This window comes from Ochlerotatus camptorhynchus, unplaced genomic scaffold, assembly GCF_037179485.1.
Source record: "Ochlerotatus camptorhynchus isolate MF236.1 unplaced genomic scaffold, CSIRO-AGI_Acam_v1.1 ptg000401l, whole genome shotgun sequence".
NCBI classification, from domain to species: domain Eukaryota; kingdom Metazoa; phylum Arthropoda; class Insecta; order Diptera; family Culicidae; genus Ochlerotatus; species Ochlerotatus camptorhynchus.
Genome location: NW_027040887.1, coordinates 1,856,145 through 1,881,435, shown reverse-complemented (window position 1 = coordinate 1,881,435; position 25,291 = coordinate 1,856,145). Strand labels below are relative to the sequence as shown.

Below are 25,291 nucleotides of genomic sequence, written 5' to 3'. Positions count from 1 at the left end.
TGTGTGAATTTCACGTAGGTCATGTCCATGGCATCTCTCTAAGTCCCATTATCGTCATATACAAAGCTGTGTAATGAGAAAATGCCGACGACGTAGAACATATTCTCAAAAGCATCCATCATATGTTGCCGCTTTATGCCGTTAAATTCTCTGCTACATTCCTTTTCGCTAATCTCGAAAAAAAGGAAAAAGTCTCACATTTCGTTGCGGTAGCCACCCTATCAGAGCACCGAGCAAAAAACAAAAAAAAACACTACCAATACTGGAATGCTTCAATCAAACAATAATCACCACATGTGTACTATAAGCCACCTATCTAGCAGCAGGACCAGCTCAGTCTACGGCGGATGCCCATGGTGGTTAGATCGAGTTTCGGTTAGGATCGCACTGCGTTAAAGAAACAAAACCAGGAAAAAAACGTGTCTGTGAAAGTCTTTCCCTGTTCGGTTCGGACTATACTGTATCGTCAGAAGGAATATCTACAGCGGTGTGTTCTGTCGGTATCCGAGCGCATTTTTGTGGATTCCTGGTTGGATTTAGCCTTGAAACGATTTATCGATTCATAAACGGTGAGTGAAATAATCGTTATGGTTTTATCCAAAGTGTTAAAGTAGGTAGTTGCATAGCGTGTTTAGAGTAAAGATGCCTGATGTAAAGATACCAACCCGATTCGAGAATTTTCTCGACAATTCTAAGCACAGAGTATCATTGGGCTTGTCATGCAATATACGGATACAGAAGCAGAAGAAGTTATTTAACTATTTACAAACTGTGAAGGTGCTGAAAAACACCGAATTTAAGGACAAGTGTAAAGATCCAGTTGGGACGTAATTTCTAAAAAATTAGCAATGAGAAGAAGATGTAGTGCTTCACCAGATGTGACGATGAACAGCAGTCGGCAATCGGCAATCTTGTGCATATTGATATTGGTCAATAAACTCAGTATGTAATATTATTAAAACATGAGCAGCGATCTTCGTGTCTTCAAGTGGAAAATATTAACAATCTAATTACGCTGATTTTGTTGTGACTCATGATCGGAAATCTACACGACCAATCATACCAACTCAGCGACTGAGATTAATTGACTCAGAGAATTTTCTTTCCATACGAAATTTACTCAGATTTGGAATAAACTGCAGTTACTCATAGCTTGTGAAAAACTGCAGTTTTTTTTTCAAATCTGAGGAAATTTCGTATGGAAAGAAAATTCTCTGAGTCAATTAATCTCAGTCGCTGAGTTGCACAGTGGTTCAAAACCCCCCAAAACGTGCGATTTTTATTTTTCGGTATGAAAACGACATTTTAGAAGGATGGAGTCTTGAGAAGAGTTGCAGAATTTTTAAAGGGCTATCGTTTGGTGCTAAGATATTGCTGATCTATCCACCTAGAAGGGCAGGGCAAAATTAAAATTTTACAAACTTACTCAAATCATGTTGATGTCTTCAGCAAAGTTGTAGATTATGTCAAATGAAACAACTTTGCTCAAGACACCAACTTCGATAAACGATTGCGTAACGAGTTAACGAACGTTTTCTTTAAATGACCCCCCAAAAACAGTTTTTTTTTAAATAACTTTTTTGGACGCGATTTTATCAACAAGGTTTGTTCTAAAAAGTTATTTGCAATCACAAAACACACATTTGACCCGAAGACACTTTACCTCTCTGACCATAACTGTCAAAGTTATGAACAATATTATAGTCAAAATACGCATTTTTCACGTCGACACACCATAAAAACCGGCAAAAACCGGCAAACCAAACAGCTTCCATTTGAAAGATACGCTTTCAAACTATAAAACTATAAAACATCAATACCCTCTGTGTTAACAAATTACATTGCATTTTAGGTATACAGCAAAATGGAAGTATCAATATTATTATTTTTACGTACCTGAAAGGTTGCACATCTTTTCGGACTCCATTTTAGATTTTAAGATAAAGATCGTCTAACACAATAAACTGAACGGTACGAATTGCCAGCACAAACAAACTGAAACTAAGCAGCACGTGGTTGATCAAAAACTGTAATTTATTTTTTGTCTAGTTCTCACATAAACTCGGTAAACATTGTGTATTATATAAAGATGTGAATGTGTTAGTAGAATGGCAAACTGAAGACCAAAGGTAAAACCGGAATGCTGTATGAGGAAAATACGCTCCTCTTTGAATGAAGATAAATCAATAGAAGAACATCACAGAACAAGATAAAACCTATGATGTTTTATAGTTTGAAAGCGTATCTTTCAAATGGAAGCTGTTTGGTTTGCCGGTTTTTGCCGGTTTTTATGGTGTGTCGACGTGAAAAATGCGTATTTTGACTATAATATTGTTCATAACTTTGACAGTTATGGTCAGAGAGGTAAAGTGTCTTCGGGTCAAATGTGTGTTTTGTGATTGCAAATAACTTTTTAGAACAAACCTTGTTGATAAAATCGCGTCCAAAAAAGTTATTTAAAAAAACTGTTTTTGGGGGGTCATTTAAAGAAAACGTTCGTTAACTCGTTACGCAATCGTTTATTGAAGTTGGTGTCTTGAGCAAAGTTGTTTCATTTGACATAATCTACAACTTTGCTCAAGACACCAACATGATTTGAGCAAGTTTGTAAAATTTTAATTTTGCCCTGCCCTTCTAGGTGGATAGATCAGCAATATCTTAGCACCAAACGATAGCCCTTTAAAAATTTTGCAACTCTTCTCAAGACACTATCCTTTTAAAATGTCGTTTTCATACCGAAAAATAAAAAAACGCACGTTTTGGGGGGTTTTGAACCACTGTGAGTTGGTATGATTGGTCGTCTACCGGTAAACTTATTAGTAAGAGAGATGGGAGAAGATTCACATTTAATCCACAAAATGAATCGAAATGTAAGTGCAAAGCCATCCAAATGTCGAATTAGGCTATTGACAAGGTATTACAATTCACATGGTTAGCTAAAATTGTTAAATTCTTGTTTAAGAAACCTTTTTCCCAAATACTGCGGGGCAAAATGCTCATCCTGGTTCACGCCTGATGGTTATGCATTCCATATTTCAATTCACTGGACGCGTGGACTCAAAACCAAGCTTTGCATCACCAACAAAACGGTGTGCAGGATCAGTTTTATTTTCTCGTCTTCCATCTAGTATTATTTTTATAATAGGTACTGCACGTATCGAGACGAAACGTTGACCACTGAAATACGCGTACTTTCCAAACAAATCACTGTCAACACATTCTAAAGCCGATCACAAGAGGCGCTACTATAGAAAAAATAAAGCATCCGGAATCTAAGTGGATCAGTCTTAACAAGGATCATATAAATTGTCTTTGCTTGAAATCTTAAAATATCTCAGAATTTTCATTTTTATTTTCCTAAGCCTTGCATCTTGAAATTTAATTCTCTTATATTTTCTTCCATGATACATCTTCTGCAGAACACTCTCTGAAATAACTCTGTAATGTCATTCATTATATTAATAATTCACTTGGAGTTCTTCTCAGCATGCAAGTATTCTCGTGAAATTCCCGTGAAATTACCATAGGGATTCCTTTTGTGTTGCTCAAGTTGCTCCTCATAATTTCCTTGGAATAATTTGTTTAATTTTCCAAAAATGATCACCGGAATATCCCTGGAATACTCCTCAGAATTCCTTTGAAAGTTCCCTAAAAATTTGGTTGGAACTATCCTCGGAATATAAAATTCAATTTCTCTAGGAATTCTCCATGGAATTACCCAAAAATTTTCCATAGAACTCTTTTGAATTACTCCTAAGAAGAATTATTTTCAGTCTATTATAGATCTTAAAAATGAAACCATCAAATTCAATTTATTGCATGAAAATTCGTTCTAAACCATATTTTTCATTGGAATTTAGATGATGATGGCGAAAAATAAATAATAATTAGATTTATTTTGATATTTAGACGTTTAGAGTCTTCGGTGAAGTTTTTGTGCTTAAAATGTAATTGTTATTCAAAAACTAACATTCTTATTTTTGAAAATTTTTCAAAGAAACATTTCTGCTAGTTATTAACGTTCTCGTTTAAGAGTAATTTTCTGGAAAAAATATAGTTACAATCACTTACTTTTTTTTTTATTTCAAATTTCTCATGAAAATCATCTTAACGAGAATTTTTAAACTTTCTAAGGTGCATGCCTATACAAAAGAAATTGTTTGTATCTCTAATACCCATATCTAAAAAAAAAAAACGTCAAATGTTTATTTTGGTCAATATCGCGCGAAAGTCTGTTAATGACAAATCTCGCATCGATGATGTTAGATTGCTTGGATGTGCTTTGATTTACGTTTAAAGCCAAGGGGTATTCAACTCTGCACACCTTAATCTGTGCCAAGAGCTTTGGCAGTGCCAAAAGCTGTGCCAAGCGTTGTGCCAATCATTCCGAAGTAGGTCAAAGTGTATCAATCAAGGTGTCAATATCCCACGACTTTGGCAACCCTGAAGTTAGACATTTGAAATTGTGTTTACATTTTCAATTTTTGTAATTTATGACCATGGTTCATGGCATACATTAAGCTTCATTCTCATTATCGGTGATGGACGAAATTTTCGCCAAAAATGCTCCCCGACAAAATCAAACCCAGAACTCAAACGGAAGAAAGTTTACTCCCACCCAAGAAACAAGATCATCGAAACAGTTCTGATCGACTCAGAAGTACGCAAACTCGAAAACATTACCGAAGCCTATAGTATCGCAGATTATGATGTCTCATCTACCCTGTGGTTGCTGTTGTTCATCTGCACGGCCATGGCATCTTTTTAAACAGCAAATTACTTAATGTAGTCATGCGGTACCTACTTAAACAACAGATAACAGACGTCCAACTTCGGTCAGAAAGTTGTGTAAAGATAAGTGGGAACATCGCTGTTACGTGGCGCTAGCATCTCCTGATTTCCTCTATAAATTTTCCACTTTCGAACAATTTGGCGCTAGTATCCATAAATTTTCTGTTGAAAATTGCCATTTGGCGCTACCAGCATTCAGTGTCTAGTGTAAATTGTGCAACGCCAGAGGGTTTTAAGTGAGGAAGTCGCCGTTAGTGGCGCTTAAGTCGAATACGAATCTTTACACTAGTTTTTAGAGAAATTTTGTTCGAGCCTCAACGTCTGTTTTCTGTATTAAAACTTTCTAGATTGAGCAAGGCATTACAATCAACTGATTGGTAGGCCAACCATCGCACTGGTTTATTTTGAGACGAACTAGTGCAACAGAAGAGTGTACATTTTATCGTTCATGATGGGGTGTACTCACGGAGGTTGCAATTGCATTTCTGATTGCATTGATCTGTTCCTATAAATCCTATACTGTTTCGCTAAGGCAATCGTCCAGATCTGTTGAAATATGTGGGGTTGATACGTATCGAAATCTCCCAGCAGTACTGGAACTTGTATGGACATCCCTAAAAAGTCCGTGGATTTCCCATATAAGTCCATACCAATTAAAATCAATGACTGGAAAGGATACCTAAGGAAAAACACAGGAGAAAGAGAGAAAATGTTCATCCGGGAAGAAACTTGGCAAGACCGCGAATCAAACCTGGTTAAAATACAAAAAAACCATTGGCGTCTTGCAGTGAAACTTTTCCAAGCTTTCGCCACCTACATTTCGAAGTGAGAACTACTAGAAGGAGGATTGTTTCAAAATTTTCCAAGTAAAACAGACAATTTTTGGGGTAAATCGGTCTATAAAGAAAGACTAATAATTTCCCGTGGAAACTTTTGCTTCAATCTTGTAAGAAAATGTGTTGAAAACTAACTGTTATTATTTCGGTAAGGATTGGAGATGTTTTCATGGAAAATTATGCATAACAAGTTTGCACCCACAGGAAGAGGTTACCTCCTGCGCAGCTGCATTTTTCGGAAAATGGTGAATATGTGCGATTTCCACTAAGATGAAAGTGAAAATTAAGTGAATTTACTTAGGAAAGGTTGTATCATGCTGCTGGTAATGGAAAATTGGTTGTATAGGACGCCAATATTCAATAAATGTTCATTTTGGCCTTTTTAAGGCAAACATATTGATACTCACAATTTTCGACGGAAAACGTAACGGAACTTGATGTACTCAACACGCACCATACTATAAAATGGTGCTAGATGGTTTTCCGAGTGATAACAAGATGACAAATCATCTTTATTTAGAGTAATTGAGCCATTTACTTCTGTTTACATCATATTTACGATGCAATGGAGCCATGAAATGAAATGAATATATCTTATGAAAGTTCATCTGGAAAAGTCAAAGATGCACATCAGCCTGATCGTAAAAACGTTTTCTTCTTTAATTCGAATGTTATATTGGAAGGATTTTACGCAGGCTTGTTGACAATTATGATTTAATGCTAATTTTCAAGAATTGTATATGCAGTCTGTCAACATTATCACCATCATGCAGTGGCGACATCTGCGTTGAGCTTTTACGGCAATCTCCCAATCATGATGTAATTTTTTTCTTTATAGTTCGTTCTGCATAACAACCTTGAAAAACAGAACAAAAATCCTCCGCAGCTGGCACATGTCGTCGTTCAGAGGATTTTTGTCCATTCAGTTTGCCGATCGCATTCCACACCGTACCCTTGTATTGGACGATCTTACATGCATTTGACCAATCGACAGAAGGGGAAGTGCAAACAAATCGGTGAATCAAAAAGTGGTTCGTTTTTCTGCTCAACAAGCGATGTGTTGTGGTAGCGTTCCACACGGGCTTTCTATGTGCACTCACACTATCATAGCATGCTGCCTATCTCAACTGCAGGCAGAAGATGCCTTCTACCGCTAGGTGCGCTAGTGTTCGCAAATGACAAATGGAGCCACTTTCTGATCCGAAGTTCCACTCCTTTGCCATGGTGTAGAAGAACTATGTTGGCGTATGGCCTGAATAGAAGCTATTCTGGACAAAACCACAAGCCGCTGAGATTATCGCTACGAATCGGATGAGATACACTAAGTGTTTTGAAGAGATAAGAGATTAATGGTGCAGACAGGTGCAGGCAATCCTCACAGAAATTTTCCTTGGAATTTTATGAAAAGTGGCAAGGCACGTACCTCGAATCCCAGGACAATCGAGCTTCTCTCTCTTAATGTTTTTGAAGAATGCCCTTCGGAAATTTGTGCGTGGTGTTTGACTGAGTTGACCAATGATGCCAGGAATGTAAAATATTTTTTTCTATTTTAATTTGGATTTTATTCGGAGTTATCGCAGTCATTTTTGATCAAAACAATAAAAACAACCATAAACGAACAACAATATCCATCGCTTAAAACACGCAGTGCACTCAATTTTTCAACTTTCCTTTCGCAATTATAAACAATTAACAATTCCATTCACGTCAACATTGATTCCTGCACCACTGCCAGCCAGATTGATTCTTTTTATTGCACGATTGCTACTGTCAAATCGACCAATCAGAAGCTGGCTCGGATTTGACAGCAAATTGGCACGAAATCGCTACCCGATTGTCAAGTCCCGTCGCAGCTCGAACCCATTGTGAAGCCCAATGGAGTAAACAAAGTAGTCAACCTTATCAACGATTGGCAAAACGTCCTACTTGTTAACGTGTGTCCGAAAGTGCCGAATAGTATGCCATGCTGTGTTAAGGTTTGGTTGTTCCGGCTATTTCAAATGTTGATCTAGATATATTCCTGAGTCAAATGGTAGCTAAGTTGATTTCAAGGTTTGGGAAAAATGTTTCTATGTCGTTCTTATTTTAAAGAATTTTATCAGAATTAAATTAGGCTGTACACACTTAATATAGCTCGGTAAAATCTCCAAAAGCCGATTACTCGGCATTTAAATTTGCTGATATCTCTGCAAATATCTGTTTGTTAGCTGATATCTCAGCAAAAAGTTATTTGTTAGCTGATTCTCGGCAATTGTTTTACTGAATCTCAGCAAAATAAATTGCAGAACTGCTCAGCTGTCGGAATCTCGGCGAAAAAATTAAAGTGTGTACATTAAAAAGTTAATTCGTCAGCACTCTCTACTAAAGCAAAATTTAGTTTATTTATTTCTTAATGTTTTGTTTATAATTTATCGTGAAAGTGATATTCTTTTTCGATGTTCGATGGATATGCTATACTAATATACTCTAATATACTTTTAGAACTTGTTAAAATGCACATTTTTGCCAAATAATGCAAATCGATATTTCTTAGAGATCACGCGATATTAACGTTTTTTTTCTTCAATTAAAACGTTTTTCAAATGTCAATTTCCCAGCTTGGAATAAATACACACAACATTTTCAAGTTAGTTTTTAAAAGGGCACAACTTGAGGTATATTATACAAAAAACTGGAGGTACGGTTTTTGTTAAACTCATATTGAATTGTTTTTAACATGCACAGAAAAAAAAAAGTTATTGAATATTACATCCAAACAGCTTCACAGAGGTCATTCCGCTGGTTGTGTAATATTTAGTTGCACGATCTACATCCTTTGATGTAATATTGATCTGTTTTTTGCTATTACATCATTATTTCATACATCATCTTGAATTACGTTGATCGATACGAAGGGAACGACTCTATCTACGATGCAGGAAATATTGTGTTTTGCTGTGGCTAGTTCCGCGTAATCTGAGTAAATAGAAAGAAGATTTATCACGATTTTGAAGATTTCCTGCAAAAAGATGATGCGCGATGCAAGTAGATGCGGGAAATGTAAGAAGATTTATTCGCTAGTGTGAGATTTTTTGAGCATCTAGAATAGAGATTTAGATGTGTCGTCCCCCTCGGATCGATATTACATTTTGTTCTGCTGTGTAGACACTGATAAAATTCATCCTCAAAAAAACCCTTCAACAAAATCTCATTCATTTTTTCGTCAGTGATAAAGATTCACCTGGTAGCAAAAAGTGTAATATCGTGCATTCTGAGTCACATTATTGCTATCCAAGGAGTTCAGAAAGAAAAATCGTTGTTAAAATAAAAATAAAAAAAAAAACATTGGTAGAATTGAAAGTGCTTTAAAACTAATGTATTAAAATGTCTGATTTTTACCAAACAGTTCAGCTGTTGAAAGTTCGGTAAAAATTACCGAAGCCGGTAATCATTTTAAGTGTGCAGTGTTACTTACCTCTATGGTGTTAGTTTGCGTGGGTGTGTTTTGATGTGAATTTGCATTAAAAGTCATTGTTTATGTTTGGTCGTTTCACCTATTTCAATTGTTTGTCTAGAAATATAATTGTTTTACTAAATAAGAAATGTGCGTGCATAAACGTCACTAATATATATAGCCTCTATCCTCCACATCAATACTCTGTCGAAAATAGCTGTAATAATCCAATGAGCAGGGTGGCCATAACTACCGATTTATCGGTAGTCCTACCGATTTTTGGGATGCTTACCGATTCACAGACGAAAGGTTCAAAACTACCGATTTTACACTTTTCCTACCGAGCATCATAGATTTTAAGTAATCTTGAAAAATGCGAGGAGCGTAAATGTGTACACGTTGAAACTAAAATACCCTAGTAAAAATACTTTGTACAAGAAAAATTTATTCCATATTTAATTGAATACCCTCCAATACAAAAATACACAAAACTTAAAAATAAATATATACGAAAAAATTCAAAATACACCTTTTTCAAATCGGGTACATGAATCGAAAACACTCAAGTTGACAACCCTTTGGAAAAATGTTCAATACATATGGTTTATTTTCCGTGTAGTTAATTTGATTGTTTAACTTCGGCCTCCCTTAGCTCAGTCGGTAAAGGCGCAGCTACAAAGCAAGACCATGCTGGAGGTGGCTGGGTTCGATTCCCGGGTCGGTCTAGGAATTTTTCGGGTTGGAAAATGTTTCGACTTCCCTGGGCATAGAAGTATGATTGGACTTGCCACACAATCATATCAATGCAAAAATGGTACAGGCATCGAAAGCTCTCAATTAATAACTGTGGAAGTGCATCTAGAACACTAAGTTGAGAGCACGCAATAAGCTAATATGCGATATGCAATAAGCTTGAAATGCGAAGAAGAAGAAGAAGAACAACTTCGAAAAAATATACCAATTTTTATACATCATCTGATAGAGCTTCGTTTTCTGAGCACAACGATATTTTTCATAAATCCCGTAGACATTCATCTCGATTTTTAAATCAAGATTTAATTTTTTGTTCGTTGTTACTAAATCTATTTGTTGACAGCTCGCTCCCATACAAAGTCCCACCAAGGGGCGCTAAGATGGTGATTGTTGTTAATGTAATCATACTTATTTAAAATAGTTCCAGTGTACCAAAATTGACGAAATTTTTGATTTTGGATCAATTTTTAAAGCAAATAACGAATATGTATTTACCTCAATACCACTAAACAACCCTATTTGATCGAACACTATGCGTTTTGCAACCAAACGGATAGGTTTTTTTTACGTTTAATCGACTTTCTCTGTCTGTCTGCTAGCGGAGATGCATTTTTTTTTGTTTCTCCCTTTTTTGGTTCCGTATTCCGTTCGTTCTACCAACAATCAAGAAACTAAACGAAAAACTAACGATTTTAAATTGGCTCACTACTTGACTAGCCTATTAGTCCCAAGCAAATCGATTAACGTACCCTATTCTAGTATAAATTCCAGTACTACACTATGTTTGTTTTGATTCGCCATGAAAGTTTGACAGATAAAATGAGGGGTTCATGGATTTTCTTATGTTTCGAAGGGTGCATCGATTAGCTTGGGACCGAAACCAGAGCTGAGCCAAAAAGTTGAGCTCGTTTCTTCGGGACCTTCCGGTCTTAGAGTTACCTCTATGGTTCTACTCACACTTACTTGTTATGATTAGACTAGCGTCGGTGTATAATGAGTCATGCCAAGAGAAAAACAGTTGAACTCGCATCACGGTTTTCGAAAGATTCCCTTTCTTTTCACTTGACAACAGAGGACTTCTACATCAACTTCAAATGACTTCTAGCAAGAGAAAAAATAGCGGCTGAAAAAAATCATTATATCAGTGAATTTGTCAAATTATCTTAACAAAAAGTAGTAGAAATTCTCATTACTGATCATTACCGAACGTATTTCATGACAATTAAATGCTCACTGCGTGTTTATGATCATTTCTTCGATTATATTTTAAATTTTATTGCAATACCTTTCGTGCACCTTTCAGAGCATCGTAATGTTTGAGTTTTTCGTCATCAGCGATTGTTCACCTCTTTTTTCCTACTAATACCAATAAATAACCCCTTGTGCCACACCTGTTTATACCTCATCGTTAATAATCGACATGCTTTCATTTTCATCTTCTGAAAAACAAAACAAAAACAATACATCAACATGCTTCATTTAGGCTCTGAACCATTTGGTGGATTATTTTAACTTTTGGTTAAAATTTGACAGATGAAAAGTTATCGATTAACCCTGCTATCCGAGCATGGTTATTTCTGACAGACAAGAAGTTAAATTTTGACAACCGTGGCTCGAAAACCGGTCGATCGACAGCACGGGGATTTTCGAACATAGAAAATAACTTTCGAAATGTCACTTTTAACCACGAGTTAAATTTAACTCGGCAAATGGTTCACAGCCTTAAATTGCGAGCTTTGAAATTCTAGTAACTTCCTCATGTCCCTTAAGAACGTCGGTGTGTTAACCTTGACTAGAGGTTTTGGCTCATTTACTTACAATAATTACTCAAATACAGCCACTGATCGGCGGCACAATTGATCCTGATAAGTAATCGAATAAAATAACAACTTAAAGGAATGCAAAATAAATAACATGTAATAGACAAATAAGTCCTTTTTTTTGCTGGAAAACTGATAATGACCATGTAATGATAATGACTGCCGCGTCATGTTGTTCGGGTAGTGATGGTTTGGTTGAGCTGAACAGTTAATTGAGATTATTTTTTTTCAGAATATCTCAGTAGAATCCTTATTATAGTTTAACTCAATGACGCTTCCAATTATTGATGCTGGCTAATTTGGGAGCCTTTTAATTTTAATTTCAAATTGCTGCAAATTTATGCTATCATTACAAATCTCACAGTTACTGACATTCGATCTGTCCAATCTGCAAAAATAGTAGCGATTGAGGAAAATGCAATCAATCACATAAATTTAACTATACGCTTTTAAAACGTGAAACTAAAGTCATTGGCATAAGAGAGTTAAAATCGTTGAGGAAACCACACTTCTTCGCTTGCTTCTTTGTAAGGCAGGGCTAAAGATTGTACTCGAAAAAATACAATAGTCAAAAATTATCACCAAAAATTAATTTTAAGTCGAATATTTTCGAAACTCTCAGGGAATAAATAAACATATAAGGCCTGTACTCGAAAAAAATGCACCAGACAAAAGTGTTCGCCAAAAATTTGATTTTAAGTCGGATTTTCTTGAAACTTTCAGGGAATGAACTAATACATATGGATAATGTTTTGGCATAATTACTTTATTCAATTTCCTTTCCATCGCTGAAAGCCCGCACCTTTCCCTTAAGACCCCGCCATTACATTTTGTGCAATGGTGGAGCCGACCTTTTTGGTCACTTTCATACATTCTTTCTTCAACTCCAGCTCGTTCTTAAACACCTTGGACGATTTTCGAACTTTGGCCTTCATTATGGCCCAAAATCTTTCCACCGGACGAATCCAACGTTATTGTCTCTGTACCAATCCAACGTCGATCGCGCGTAATGGCATGATGCCAGGTCCGGCCAAAATAATGTCCCGCCTCCGTGGAACCGCAGGAAGGGCAACAGACGCTTCTGGAGGCACTCGGTGCGGTAAATTTCGCTGTTGATGGTACCCATTGTGATGTACGGTTTACTCAGTTTACCGCATTGGCATATGGCCTGCCAGAGCAAGTATTTTTTGGCGAATTTGTCCACTTTCTTCTTCCTTATATCTTCCGGAACATCAAACCGTGATTTGGCAACGTAGAACTCCAGCCCCGGTATCTGCTTTGCGTCTGCCTTGATGTAGGTTTCATCATCCATAACCACACACATCGGTTTCGTTAACCACTCTCGATACAGCTTCCTTGCGCGGGTTTTGGCCGCCGTGTTTTGTTGATCACGCCGGTTCGGTGCCTTCCGGACCTTGAATACACGAAGCCCAGCTCGTTTCATGGTTTGCTGAACGAACCAGGCGGAACACTTTGCCTTCAGAGCAACGTCGCGAATCGAAAGGTTCGGATTACGCTTGAAATAATCCAACACCTTTCGGGCCTTCACAGGGTCAGCTGTCTTCGATTTGTTTTTCCACTTCCAACCCGCCGCTCGGTCGTCTGGGACATGCTTGGAATGCACAGTTGTACACACCAACTGCTCATTTGTTAATAATGTTTCGCTCAGTTGTTGAAATTTGTTTTTCTTTGAAGTAATCGATAGATTAGAATCATAGCTTACTATAGATAAGCAAAGAGTAGGTAAATCTGAACATTTGAATCAACACCAATGAATTGTTAAGCTTAATGTCCGAGATATGCAGCGAGCATTTCTCACTTCATTTTTACAACACAAAAACAAATACAGTTTATTACGACAACTGAAATCTCCTTTTTTTTACGTATTTATAACAAGCTTAAACTCTATTCTATCTACTACTTCAAAAAGAACTATGTTTCGTCAACTGTGTTCAAATTTATTAGCAAATGAGCTGTTCGTGACCAAAACTGTGTATACCAAGCATGGTCTGGGACTTCTTAAACGATTTTACCACCCGAGACACAGTTATATGGGTGATTCCCAGTTGTCTTCCGATCCAGTCGCAGTCGGATTTCCCATGACGACGCGCAAAATTCTCCGGCGATTTTCTTCTTGTTTCGATGACATCTCAACAGCCACTGAACCGATTGTTATGAAATTTTGCACATGTAAACAATTCACTACAAACAATTATTCCCAGATTTTCATCAATTTTTACCCATGGATAAAAAAGTTACTCACGGATAAAAATGGTGCATTTTTTTCGAGTACAAGCCTTATTTGCTATGATTTTGCAAAGTTGGTTTATTCTACCTTCTCTCCACACCTTGGACTTAACGCAACTCATGAAATCCTGTGCAACACTTGCGCCATCTTTCTTACACACTTTCATCCACTCTTTCTTCAAATCCTTGTCGTAATTTGAAGACCTTCCCTGTTTTCCGGAGCTTGCCCTTCATAACCGCCCAGAATTTGTCTATTGGGCGAAGTTCTGGCGAGTTTGGCGGATTTGCCTCCGAATTTGCCTCCTTCGGCTCAAAAACAACATCGTTGGTTTCGCGTAATGGCATGATGCCAGATCCGGCCAAAACAGAGTGCCACCTTGGTGGGACCGGAGGAAGGACAGCAGGCGCTTCTGGAGGCATTCTTCTTTATATATTTGGTCGTTGATGGTGCCGGTCTTTATGTACGGCTTGCTGAATTTGCCACACCCACAGGTCGCCTGCCACACTAAATACTTCTACACAGAAAAAAGTTGTTGAATATTACATCAAAACAGTTGCACAGAGATCATTCCGCCGGTTGTGTAATATTACGTTGAACGATGTACATCGATTTTGCGAACAAAATTACATCCATTGATGTAATATTGTATCTGGTTTGTGTGTAGGTAAATTTGTCGACCTTCTTCTTCCGAAACTTCTCCGGAACATCCAGGCGGGACTTGCCGACAAAAAACTCCAGGCCGGGGATCTGCTTGGCGTTCGCTTTAATGTACGTCTCGTCGTCCATTACGGTGCATTTCGGCTGCACCAACCACTCGCGGTACAGCTTCCTGGCACGGGATTTTGCCACCGTATTCTGTTTATCGGTTCGGTTAGGAGCCTTCCTTACCTTGAAGACATGAAGTCCGGCCCGCTTCATTGTCTGCTGGACGAACCAGACGGAATAATTGAACTTCATGGCCACATGCTGAATCGAAATTCATTACCTTCCTTGCGTTCACGGGGTCAGGCGTCTTCGCTTTTCTTCCGCTGCCAGCTCGCCGCTGGGTCGTCTGGGTCTTCTTGAACGATTTTACCACACGGGACACTGTCGAATTTACGATTTTCCACGACCATATTTTTTTGTCGAAGCGCTTCTTGCTTGGAAGCCATCTCGATAACCACTTGACAAATCGTGATGAAATTTTGCACATGTAAACATTACACTCTAAACTAGTTTTGGTTAAAATTTCATCAATTTTTCCTCATGCAATAAAAAGTTATACACAAAAGAACGTGTTGCATTTTTATTCGAGTACAATCTTTAGGTAGAGAAAATGACGGCTTCAGAACTTCTTTACCGGTTATCGTCAGGGGACAATAATAGGCAAAGATATGGCGAAGCCGTCACCACCCTTATCAGTTTTTTTTTGCAGACGTTGATTTCTACTTAAGTCTATGTCGCACAACTAACTGAATTGGCATATTCTTGCTCATTCCAGCATCACAATGAAATTCACCCCGCCGCCGACAACCCTTCGTGAGCCGCTCAACATACCGGAAAAGATCATGATGGGCCCAGGACCCTCCAATTGCACCAAACGTGTACTATCGGCCATGAACAATACCTGCCTGAGTAATTTCCACGACGAGCTGTTTCAAGTGATCGATGAAGTGAAGGACGGCCTGCGGTACGTCTTCCAGACCGAAAACCGAACCACCATGTGCATAACCGGTTCGGCACACACCGGAATGGAAGCCCTGCTGTGTAATCTTCTGGAAGAGGGCGACATTGTGCTGATAGCCGTCAACGGAGTCTGGGGTGATCGAGCGGTCAACATGGCCACCCGTTACGGTGCGGACGTACGAGTGCTGAAAGGACCTGCCGATAAGCCCTTTTCGTTGATCGATTTGAAGAAGGCCATCGAGCAACATAGGCCGAAGTGTCTATTTGTAGTGCACGGAGACTCATCCACGGGGCTGTTGCAACCTCTGGAAGGGTTGGGGAAGATCTGCCACGACTACGACTGTCTTCTGTTGGTAGATGCCGTGGCCAGTCTGTGCGGTGTCCCATTCTACACGGACAAATGGGAAATCGATGGGGTCTACACCGGGTCGCAGAAGGTGCTGGGCGCCCCACCCGGAATCACACCCATATCCATAAGTTCGAGGGCTTTGTAAGTTATTTTTAATTTTTTGTAGACTGACAATAATCAAATTTGGGTCTTTTACAGAGAATTGATTCGGGCCAGGAAGACTCAATCCAAGGTATTCTACTGGGACCTGCTAATTCTGGGTAACTATTGGGGATGTTACGATGAGCAGAAGAGGTAAGCGCCATTTTCTGATTGTACCTATCTAGGACTTATTTGAGTCTGGTTTTCGATTGAACGCTTCAGGTATCACCACACCGTACCGAGCAACCTGATTTTTGCACTCCGTGAAGCTTTGGCTCAAGTCGCCGAAGAAGGCCTCGAGTCGGTCATCCGACGTCGGATGGAATGTGCTGAGCTGATGTACCGTGGACTGAACGCGATGGGTCTGAATGTTTTCGTTAAAGATCCAAAGCATCGTCTGCCTACCGTGACCTGTATTATGATCCCAGATGGCATCAACTGGTGGAAGGTTTCTCAATATGCCATGGATAAGTAGGTGTTAATCTTTAGAAACTATTTCAGTGGTCGGACTCACGTTCATTATTTTCCAGCTACTCACTGGAGGTACAGGGTGGCTTCGGGCCCACGTGGGAGATTGCGTGGCGTGCCGGAATCATGGGTGAGAGTTCAACGGTGCAGCGGGTCAACTTCTATCTGTATGCATTTAAGGAATCTCTCAAGGCTACGCATCCAGATTTCGTATTCGAAGAGAGGAACGGTCATGTGGCGCAGATAGAAAACGGGACAAAGTGACCTCGGCTTGGCGTTTAACGATGAAGCGAACCTTCAACTGACGGAGTAAGGTTATCACCAAATTGTCTTGTTTTTTTCTTTTCTTTTTTTTTTTTGTAACAGAAGAACACAAAAATGGTCGCTACAAAAATATTATGATTTACGATAAGCTAATAACGACGAAAACCATGTATGAACAATATTTTTCAGCAATAGAATAAAATTTTCGCTCTGTGAAAGCCAAGTTATATAATCAATAGTTTGTTTTTAAGCAAAAACATGATCCTTAAGTAATCTTCAGCCATTATTTAAACTGCTACTTATCACAATCCTCACAGAATTGAAGCAGGTCAACCAGCCTAGCGAGAATAAAAAAAAAAATATGAATCGCTGCCAAAAAATTTCCATTCCGAAAGAGAGCCCTATCCTTCCTCTTCATATTAACGTGTTGTTTGCAGGATTGTTCCGTTTATAATTTCAAAGATTTAACATGATAAATATGTCATGAATTGTTAGAAATTCATCTTTTTTGAAAACTGAAGGCCCTTGGCGTGTGAGGGGTCGATTAATTTGAGCTAAGGAAAGTGGCAATCTAATTTTTTTCATCAGTTTCGACCAATAAAGCGGATATATTTAAATGTTTAAAGACCACGGTGAATGGCGGTCTGGTTTCAACGAGAATTACTCAATGTTCTAAGCCATCCAAACTATCCTGGAGTGCCAATTTTAGACAAAATCGCTAAATAGGGTACGGGTTTTACCTAAAGAAAATACACAAACATATTTCCACAAAATCTAGAATCAACATTGAAGATTCCATCGGATTCGATTGCCTGAAGTACTTTTGAATACTTTCTGATCAACTTCCAAACTTGGAAGAATATATGAGAGACGTCATTTGTACTTTCTAACAGTTGGAGTTCCTCAGAACTTGATCAACAAGAAGTCATGAAAAAATATCCAAAGAACTTTACTAATAGTTGGAGATTTTTTTAATATTTCCTACTGTCTACGACGGATGTCTGAAAGAATATCCTGTAATCTATTCAACGTTCCTTGAGCATCTACAAAACTACCTTAAGTTTTAAAAAATATCCTGAACTTCTACGAAGATCCTTGAATTTATTTCAAACTCCATATTTTTTTTCATCTAATTTAATTGTACGAAGATATCTCAACATCTTTGAGCTTCTGCAAAGACCCCCATCCAGTCGTCATTGTCATTGACAGACTTTCTCGAGATATTTACAAAATTGTTCATCACATAGTCACAAAGGCTTGATCCTCAAAAAAAACTTTTGTCAAAATCTCATTCATTGTTTCGTCAATGGCAGAGATTCTCCTGGTAGTAAAAAGTGTAATTTCGTGAGTCACAATATTGTTATCTAAGCAGTTCAGAACGTATATGCTTCTGCATTTAATTTAGTTTCAAATTTAGTTAATAAAAAAAAATCAACGCATGCTCGTCACTGACAGCATTGTCACTGACATTTGACATGGTTTGCCTTGACGATGGTTAGCTCAAATGAGTGGCCAAAGCAGAATTTTGAATATCTCCGCACACTTAAACAAAGACCCGAGCAAAGACCCTCCCCCTTATTCTGCGAGTCACGTGACTCTCTGTCACCGGTGAGGTGACAATTGTCACCTCGTGTGAGGTGACTCTCCATGTAAATCAAATGGAGAGTCACCTCACACGAGGTGACTATTGTCACCTCACCGGTGAGAGAGAGTCACGTGACTCGCAGAATACGGGGGCCTGAGTGTTCGGTAAAAAAATTACCGTTTTAGATCGGTTATCCTAAAAATTACAGATGTTTCGGTATTTTTTCGCTTTATTGCCGAAAACTGTAAATGAAAACTTCATTTGCCGAATTTTTGAGTCCGAGATTGAGTCATCGGACTAGCGAAGGGATACTGTAAGAAAATGTGTGGTATAAATTACCATATGGAGGGGTTAAATTAAGCGCAAGGCATCTATGTTTTTTTTCTGATAATATAAATTGCTTACATTGACCACGAGCATAGTAAATTGTATCATTTTGCAAAAAAATGTATGGCGTAGTAGTTTTAACCATATATTTTACCGTGCAGTATTTTTAACCATTCAGAAGGGCAAATGCAATAGTACTTTCCACTATCAATATTTTCCAACTGAGAATTCTTGTAATCATCTGTTTTCTTTGGTTAATAGTAGTACCATAGAGGTAACTCTAAGACAAGTAGGTCCCGAAGAAGCGTGCTCAACTTTTTGGCTCACCTCTGGTACTATCTTCGGTCCCAAGCTTGTCGAATCACTCCTCGAAACATAGGTAAAACCAATAACCCCTCATTTTATATGTCAAACTTTCATAGCGAATCAAAACAAACATTGCGTAGTACTAGAATTTCGACTAGAATAGGGTACGTTAATCGTTTGCTTGGGACCAATAGGCTACTAAAGTGGTGAGCCAATTTAAAATCGTTAGTTTCGTATTGATTGTTGGTAGTACTAACCATATTGTATTGTGTTTGTACAATGCTGACTACGTTTTTTTACCATGGTTTCTTCCATTCTACTTTTGGTGACATGTTTTTGTTACATTGTTTATTTGCGTATTTATACAAAAACTTTCTTAATCCTACATTATATACATGTATCGGTGGTCCATCAAATTGATCCACATTCAGAATCTGAAATTCTGGGACGCTATCAAAAATTTCAAACGATGCAAAATGGTACGAATAGTCTCCTACTTCCCATGTCTGGCATGCTATAAATAACTGATCGTTGTAAGCAAGCAAGTCTTTAATTTCAAATAATTTGACACTTCGCACGTTGTTTTCAGATTTTGTAACAAAATGACCAATTTTGTATTCTGTGCCTTTGTACGATATTTCTCTACAGGCATGGAAAAAAGTAGATGGCAAGTTTACTGGTGATTTTATTGAAGTGTAGTATGGCAATTCCAAAACATTCAAACGTATAGCGTTCTTAAATGAAATGTGTTGTTCAGACCAATTTTTCATATTCTGCATGAAGAAGAGATTAGCTTTAATACATAAAGTCAAGCATATATTTCGGCGTGATGTTATGTTTCGACAGTACTGTTTGAATAACTGATGCATAGCCTCGAACCGAAAACTCCAAGTATACCTAGAAGGTCCTACTTTCTTGATTACTTCGATGTATTGTAATAGTATATGATATCTTGGTTTCAAGGTCGTGTTAAATAGCTTCTGCCATAGTGTATGGTGATATTTAATTTGCTCTGCTAATACATCCAACATCTTAAAATCATAGCTTGGAAATGTAATCAGCCAATTCTACTAATGACAATATAAAATTCCAGACTCTATCATTTTGTGGAACTAAATCTCCAAATATTAAAGGGAAATAGCGAACAAGGAGCATAATTTCTCTAGCAGTAATTTTAAATGATGATGATTTTAGTTGATGTTTAGTAATAGCCTTAAAAGTATTTCGTTTCTCAGTGTTCCCGTAATTGAACATTTTTAAACGATAATTAATTACATCCAAAGAAATTTTTAGCGTTAGAATCATATAATAAAAACAAAGGAAAGATCGTAGGCGCAGATACCATGAGAATAAAAATCATGCATCACATCAATTATAGCAAACTCTCCAGCATGGTAGTTCTGTAATCTATTAAAACCACATACTTCTTTAATTCCCGTATCTTTACAACTTTTAGTTAAATCTTTTTCATACGTTTCCTTTGTTCGATTCAAATTTGAGTTTAATTTGATGGATTTCTGACAATCGTACTTATTTAGGCTGCAAAATCGGCAGTAGAAAAGGGCACTGAATGACGTTACGTATCCCATCAACATGTTGATACCTAAATTATCTCCCAGAATTCCCATTAGCACAACATAGACCCTTGCTACACGATTTTCTACGTTCAAATCCACGCCATTTTGTTCAAATTCAATTAAAACATTAATTAGTTCGACCGGCAACAGACCTTGGAGCACGCGCAGAAGACGACAGGCTACCGGCTCCTGATCCTCAAGAAGTTGAGGAGGAGATCGGTCGGCTGAAGAACAACAAAGCAACTGGTGTAGATCAACTACCAAGTGAGCTATTAAAATACGGTGGTGAAGCACTGGCTAGAGCGCTGCACTGGGTAATTGCCAAGATTTGGGAGGAGGAGATATTACCGGAGAAGTGGATGGAAGGTGTCGTATGCCCAATCTACAAAAAGGGCGACAAGTTGGATTGCTGCAACTACCGCGCGATCACACTGCTGAGCGCCGCCTACAAGGTACTCTCCCAAATTCTATGCCGCCGCCTGTCACCATATGCAAGAGAGTTGGGATTCATGGGTGCCCGCGCTACCACGGACCAAATTTTCGCGATTCGGCAGGTTCTGCAGAAATGCCGCGAATATAACGTGCCCACACATCATTTGTTCATCGATTTCAAATCCGAATACGACACAATCGATCGAGATCAGCTATGGCAGATTATGCACGAGTACGAACTTCCGGATAAACTGACGCGATTGGTCAAGGCGACGATGGATCGAGTGATGTGCGTTGTTCGAGTATCGGGGACACTCTCGAGTCACCTTTGAATCTCGAAGGGGGTTACGGCAGGGTGATGGACTTTCGTGTCTGTTGTTCAACATCGCGTTAGAAGGTGTGATCAGAAGAGCTGGGATAGACACGAGTGGCACGATATTCAGGAAGTCCATCCAGTTCCTTGGCTTCGCCGATGACATTGACATTATGGCACGGAACTTTGAGATGATGGCGGAAACGTACATCAGACTAAAGGCTGAAGCTAGACGGATTGGACTTGCCATCAACGCATCAAAGACAAAATACATGAAAGGAAGAGGTTCTAGGGAAGACAATGTTAGCCTCCCACCCCGAGTTCAGATTGACGGTGACGAAATCGAGGTGGTCGATGAGTTCGTGTATTTGGGCTCACTGGTGACCGCCCAAAATGATACCAGCAGAGAAATTCAAAGACGCATTATGGCAGAGAATCGTGCCTACTTTGGACTCCGGAGGACGCTCCGGTCGAATAAAATTCGCCGGCACACGAAGTTGACTGTCTACAAGACGCTGATTAGACCGGTGGTCCTTTACGGCCACGAGACCTGGACTATGCTCGTGGAGGACCAACGCGCCCTTGGTGTTTTCGAACGGAAGGTGTTGCGTACCATCTACGGTGGAGTGCAGATGGATGACGGAACGTGGAGGAGGTGAATGAACCACGAATTGCACCAGCTGCTGGGAGAACCATCCATCGTCCACATCGCAAAAATTGGGCGACTACGGTGGGCTGGGCACGTCGTAAGAATGCCGCACGACGACCCAGTGAAAATGGTTCTAGAAAGCGACCCAACAGGAACAAGAAAAAGAGGCGCGCAGCGGGCAAGGTAGAAGGTGACCTGCGGACCCTTCGCAGACTACGAGGCTGGCGAACTGTGGCCATGGATCGAGTAGAGTGGAGACGACTTCTTCGGACAGCAGAGGACAACAAGGCCTTAACCTAATTGGTAAGGTAAGTAGTTTGACCAAAGCCTCTGATGGTCCTCGTTCTAGAAAATCGGACGCTTTTATAAAAGTCCACATACTTTGTGTGTTCCCGAATGAGCACCAATTGCGTCGTTCATTTCTGCTTCATCAGAAAATAAAAATATATGGAATAACTATTTGATTGACGTACATTGGTTTTACTGTTTGCCATAGGGTGCCATTAACAACATTTGATATCTCATCGTTCTGTTATTATTATTATTATTTAGCTTTATTAAGGAGGCTTTCAGCCTTGGGCTGGTTCGGCTCCAAATCGTTCTGTTCTAATCTGGTCATATTCTGCATTGTTTCCTTAAAAATTGTTCCAGTTTCAAAAAACGTTTTGATTTGAAATTTGATAGGTGTAAGACACCCTTTCGATACAATATTGGAGTCATTGTCCTTAAAAGTTATAACTTGAGGAGCCTGTCTAAGATTCAAATGTTGAAGCTGACTATTGAATCTTTGCTCTGTGCATATGAAATTAAATGGATCACGGATGTCGTTGACTAAATCTAGATACTGTGGATCATGCTATTTTGCATAGAGTGTTAATGATTGGCATAACAATATGTTCAGTAATATTATGCTGTAGTTCAATTACATCTTTCCTGCTCAAATTTTTCTTACTTTCATAGTAAAGCTTAGAAAATCTGTGGAACGATACAACAGTTACCACTTCAACCCACCTCTACTCCTCTCTATATATCTTGGCACACTCGGGGTACGAGAGAGAAGGCAACGAACATCATTATCATTCCAAAAGTAACTGCTACCGCGTTCGGTTGCATTGTATTTTACGCTCGATTTTACGCTCGATCAATAAACGTAGTTAAAGTGATTTCTCGCGAGTTCCATTATTTCCACAACAGGTCCGAATCCGTCCGCTGATATTCCACTTCGTTGCCCTGACTCTACCGTCGGTTTCGTCAAAATCTTCTCTTAACCTACTTCTTTTATCTAAAATGTCTTCTTCTCTACAACTAGCTTTCTCAAGTTTTTCGATACTGCTACCCGCATCATTGAATGTATCTTCAGTTGTTTCTCTTTGAAAACAACGTTCCTCTGGAATCATGCTGGATTCGTTGTTGTGGATTTCCTCGTGTGTTTCAATTGGTGTGCTGGAGCTTTCAAATAAGGCAGAATGTCGAAATTTGACATGCCGTTTGAACCGGTAGATATCCTTGAACTAAGCGGCTAGTTTGCATGCTGCACACTTGAAATTAGAAATGGAAGGAGCCCCATGCTCTATCCGAATGTGGTGTAATAGGATATTGAGTGCGGGAAACGAGTTACGGCACAGATGACAATCCATTATCTCCAGTTTCCAGATAGGCGATCAATTGTAGAAGTTGATTGTTTTTCGATTTTCTTTTGTAGTCGATATTGTAAAAGAATCTGGTCACGAAGCACCAGAATAACTCACAGCTCTCAGGAAATTGGTAGTTCAGCACGTACTTCAGCTTAACAATGACATCCAGGCAACGAAGAAACGTTGGAAGTTTGTACTCAATCTTTCCTGTCACAACGTAGAATCCTTCAATTTCGTCGAAACATCCAACAATGAAGATACGAGGTGGGAGTTGAAGTTTTGCTGTCTCAAACTCTCGACGTAGTGAACGCCACTCACTTACGTATTCCTCGTGGGTTGCACATATACAACAGACATCAGTTTGCGCCTGCAATATTGTGGGTAATTTACGTGTGGAAGTCCGTGTTGGTTTGATGAGTGCTTGGAATACAACGCATTTGAAGCGGATGTCTACATGTGGCTCCTTGGCCCTTTTCACTTGCTTGTCGAGAAATACGGTTTACTTACCATCGTGAGAAAGTTTTAGAACTACCGATTTTGCATAAAAAAAACGTTGTTTCCTTGTCACTTGATGATCTGGATTGGACGAACTTCTTCTTGTTCCGATTTTGGAAACGGTCATAAATTAAACCAGTAGGGTGTTTCTTATGTACCTTCACGTCTCTGGGATGAAAGTACGTTTCCTGCACAAAAGATAAAAAAAAACGTATAAGAAGTGTGTTGAAATGGTTGGAGCAACGAAGTTAATTTACGATTAGCTAGTTTGGAAATCTTTCCGCAATTAGTTGAGCAAGTTTTGACATATCCGGAAGAGGAAAATATAAGTCGTTGGCTATATAATAGTCGACGACCGTATTGGCCAAGTATTTCCGGTGAACAGCATCGAGCTTCTTATTCTGTAAAAAATGTTTCACGACAATGTTTCCTTTTTCGTTCCGCTTGAAGATGTCATCCAGTAACGCAGCTGTCACGGAGGTGGGAAGCAATCGATGCTTGAGTGGATTCTGTTTGCATAGCACCATAGCTGGAGGAGCTGTAACTTCGGTCGGAATAGAATTGATGGTTTTCGATGTTGTTGCTGTATGATATAGAACACTTTCCGGCCACGAAACAAATTTTTGCCGCAGCGCATATTTGTGGCCAGTCCATCTCTCTTCCACTAGCTTGAGATATTTGACACAAATTCCATGCTCGTAATTAAAATTTTGCACATTCAATATAGTATTATTTGTTCACACATACTCATACTTACGGACAAGGATAGCATAAATGGCCGGATCAAGTTTCCATTCAGAAATTATTTCTTCCAGTTCCGGAATGTGATCTCTTTCTGCAAAGAAAAAAAAAAGCATCGCGGATATCCCAATCGGAAACGTTTTAGATTAACGCTTTACCGTCAATATTGTTTGGGTCATCCAGTCTGTTATCCACGGTAATACTAATTTCCTCAATCGGATTATCATTTATCATTATGAAACACTTTTAATTTTCCACAAAAACAAGCAAAACTGAAAAAAATCTCAACCACGCGCGGAGCTCTTCGGAATAAATTTGATGCTATCAAAATGGCGAAGTGCAAGTTTTCGATGTACACTGAAAATTACTATGCAGATGGTAATCCTAACATAAAATGTAGTTGGTAAAAAATTGTCGGTGACATGTTTTTATTTTAACTGCGTGTATGGTAAAATGAGATGTAG

General features: G+C 38.8%; 1 protein-coding gene and 1 pseudogene across 1 annotated transcript; one reads left to right on the top strand and one right to left on the bottom strand.

Annotated features, from left to right (window-relative positions):
• The first annotated feature begins 332 nt into the window (after window positions 1–332).
• LOC135710733 (3-hydroxykynurenine transaminase) lies at window positions 333–16,941 on the top strand. The gene is made up of 5 exons (XM_065233394.1): window positions 333–569; window positions 15,362–16,036; window positions 16,094–16,189; window positions 16,259–16,507; window positions 16,567–16,941. Exons 2-5 carry the CDS (start codon window positions 15,369–15,371, stop codon window positions 16,766–16,768), a joined length of 1,215 nt encoding a protein of 404 aa, XP_065089466.1. The 5' UTR covers window positions 333–569; window positions 15,362–15,368; the 3' UTR covers window positions 16,769–16,941.
• A 7,153-nt stretch (window positions 16,942–24,094) lies between these two features.
• Window positions 24,095–25,061, bottom strand: LOC135710682 (uncharacterized; annotated as a pseudogene).
• Window positions 25,062–25,291: the final 230 nt, after the last annotated feature.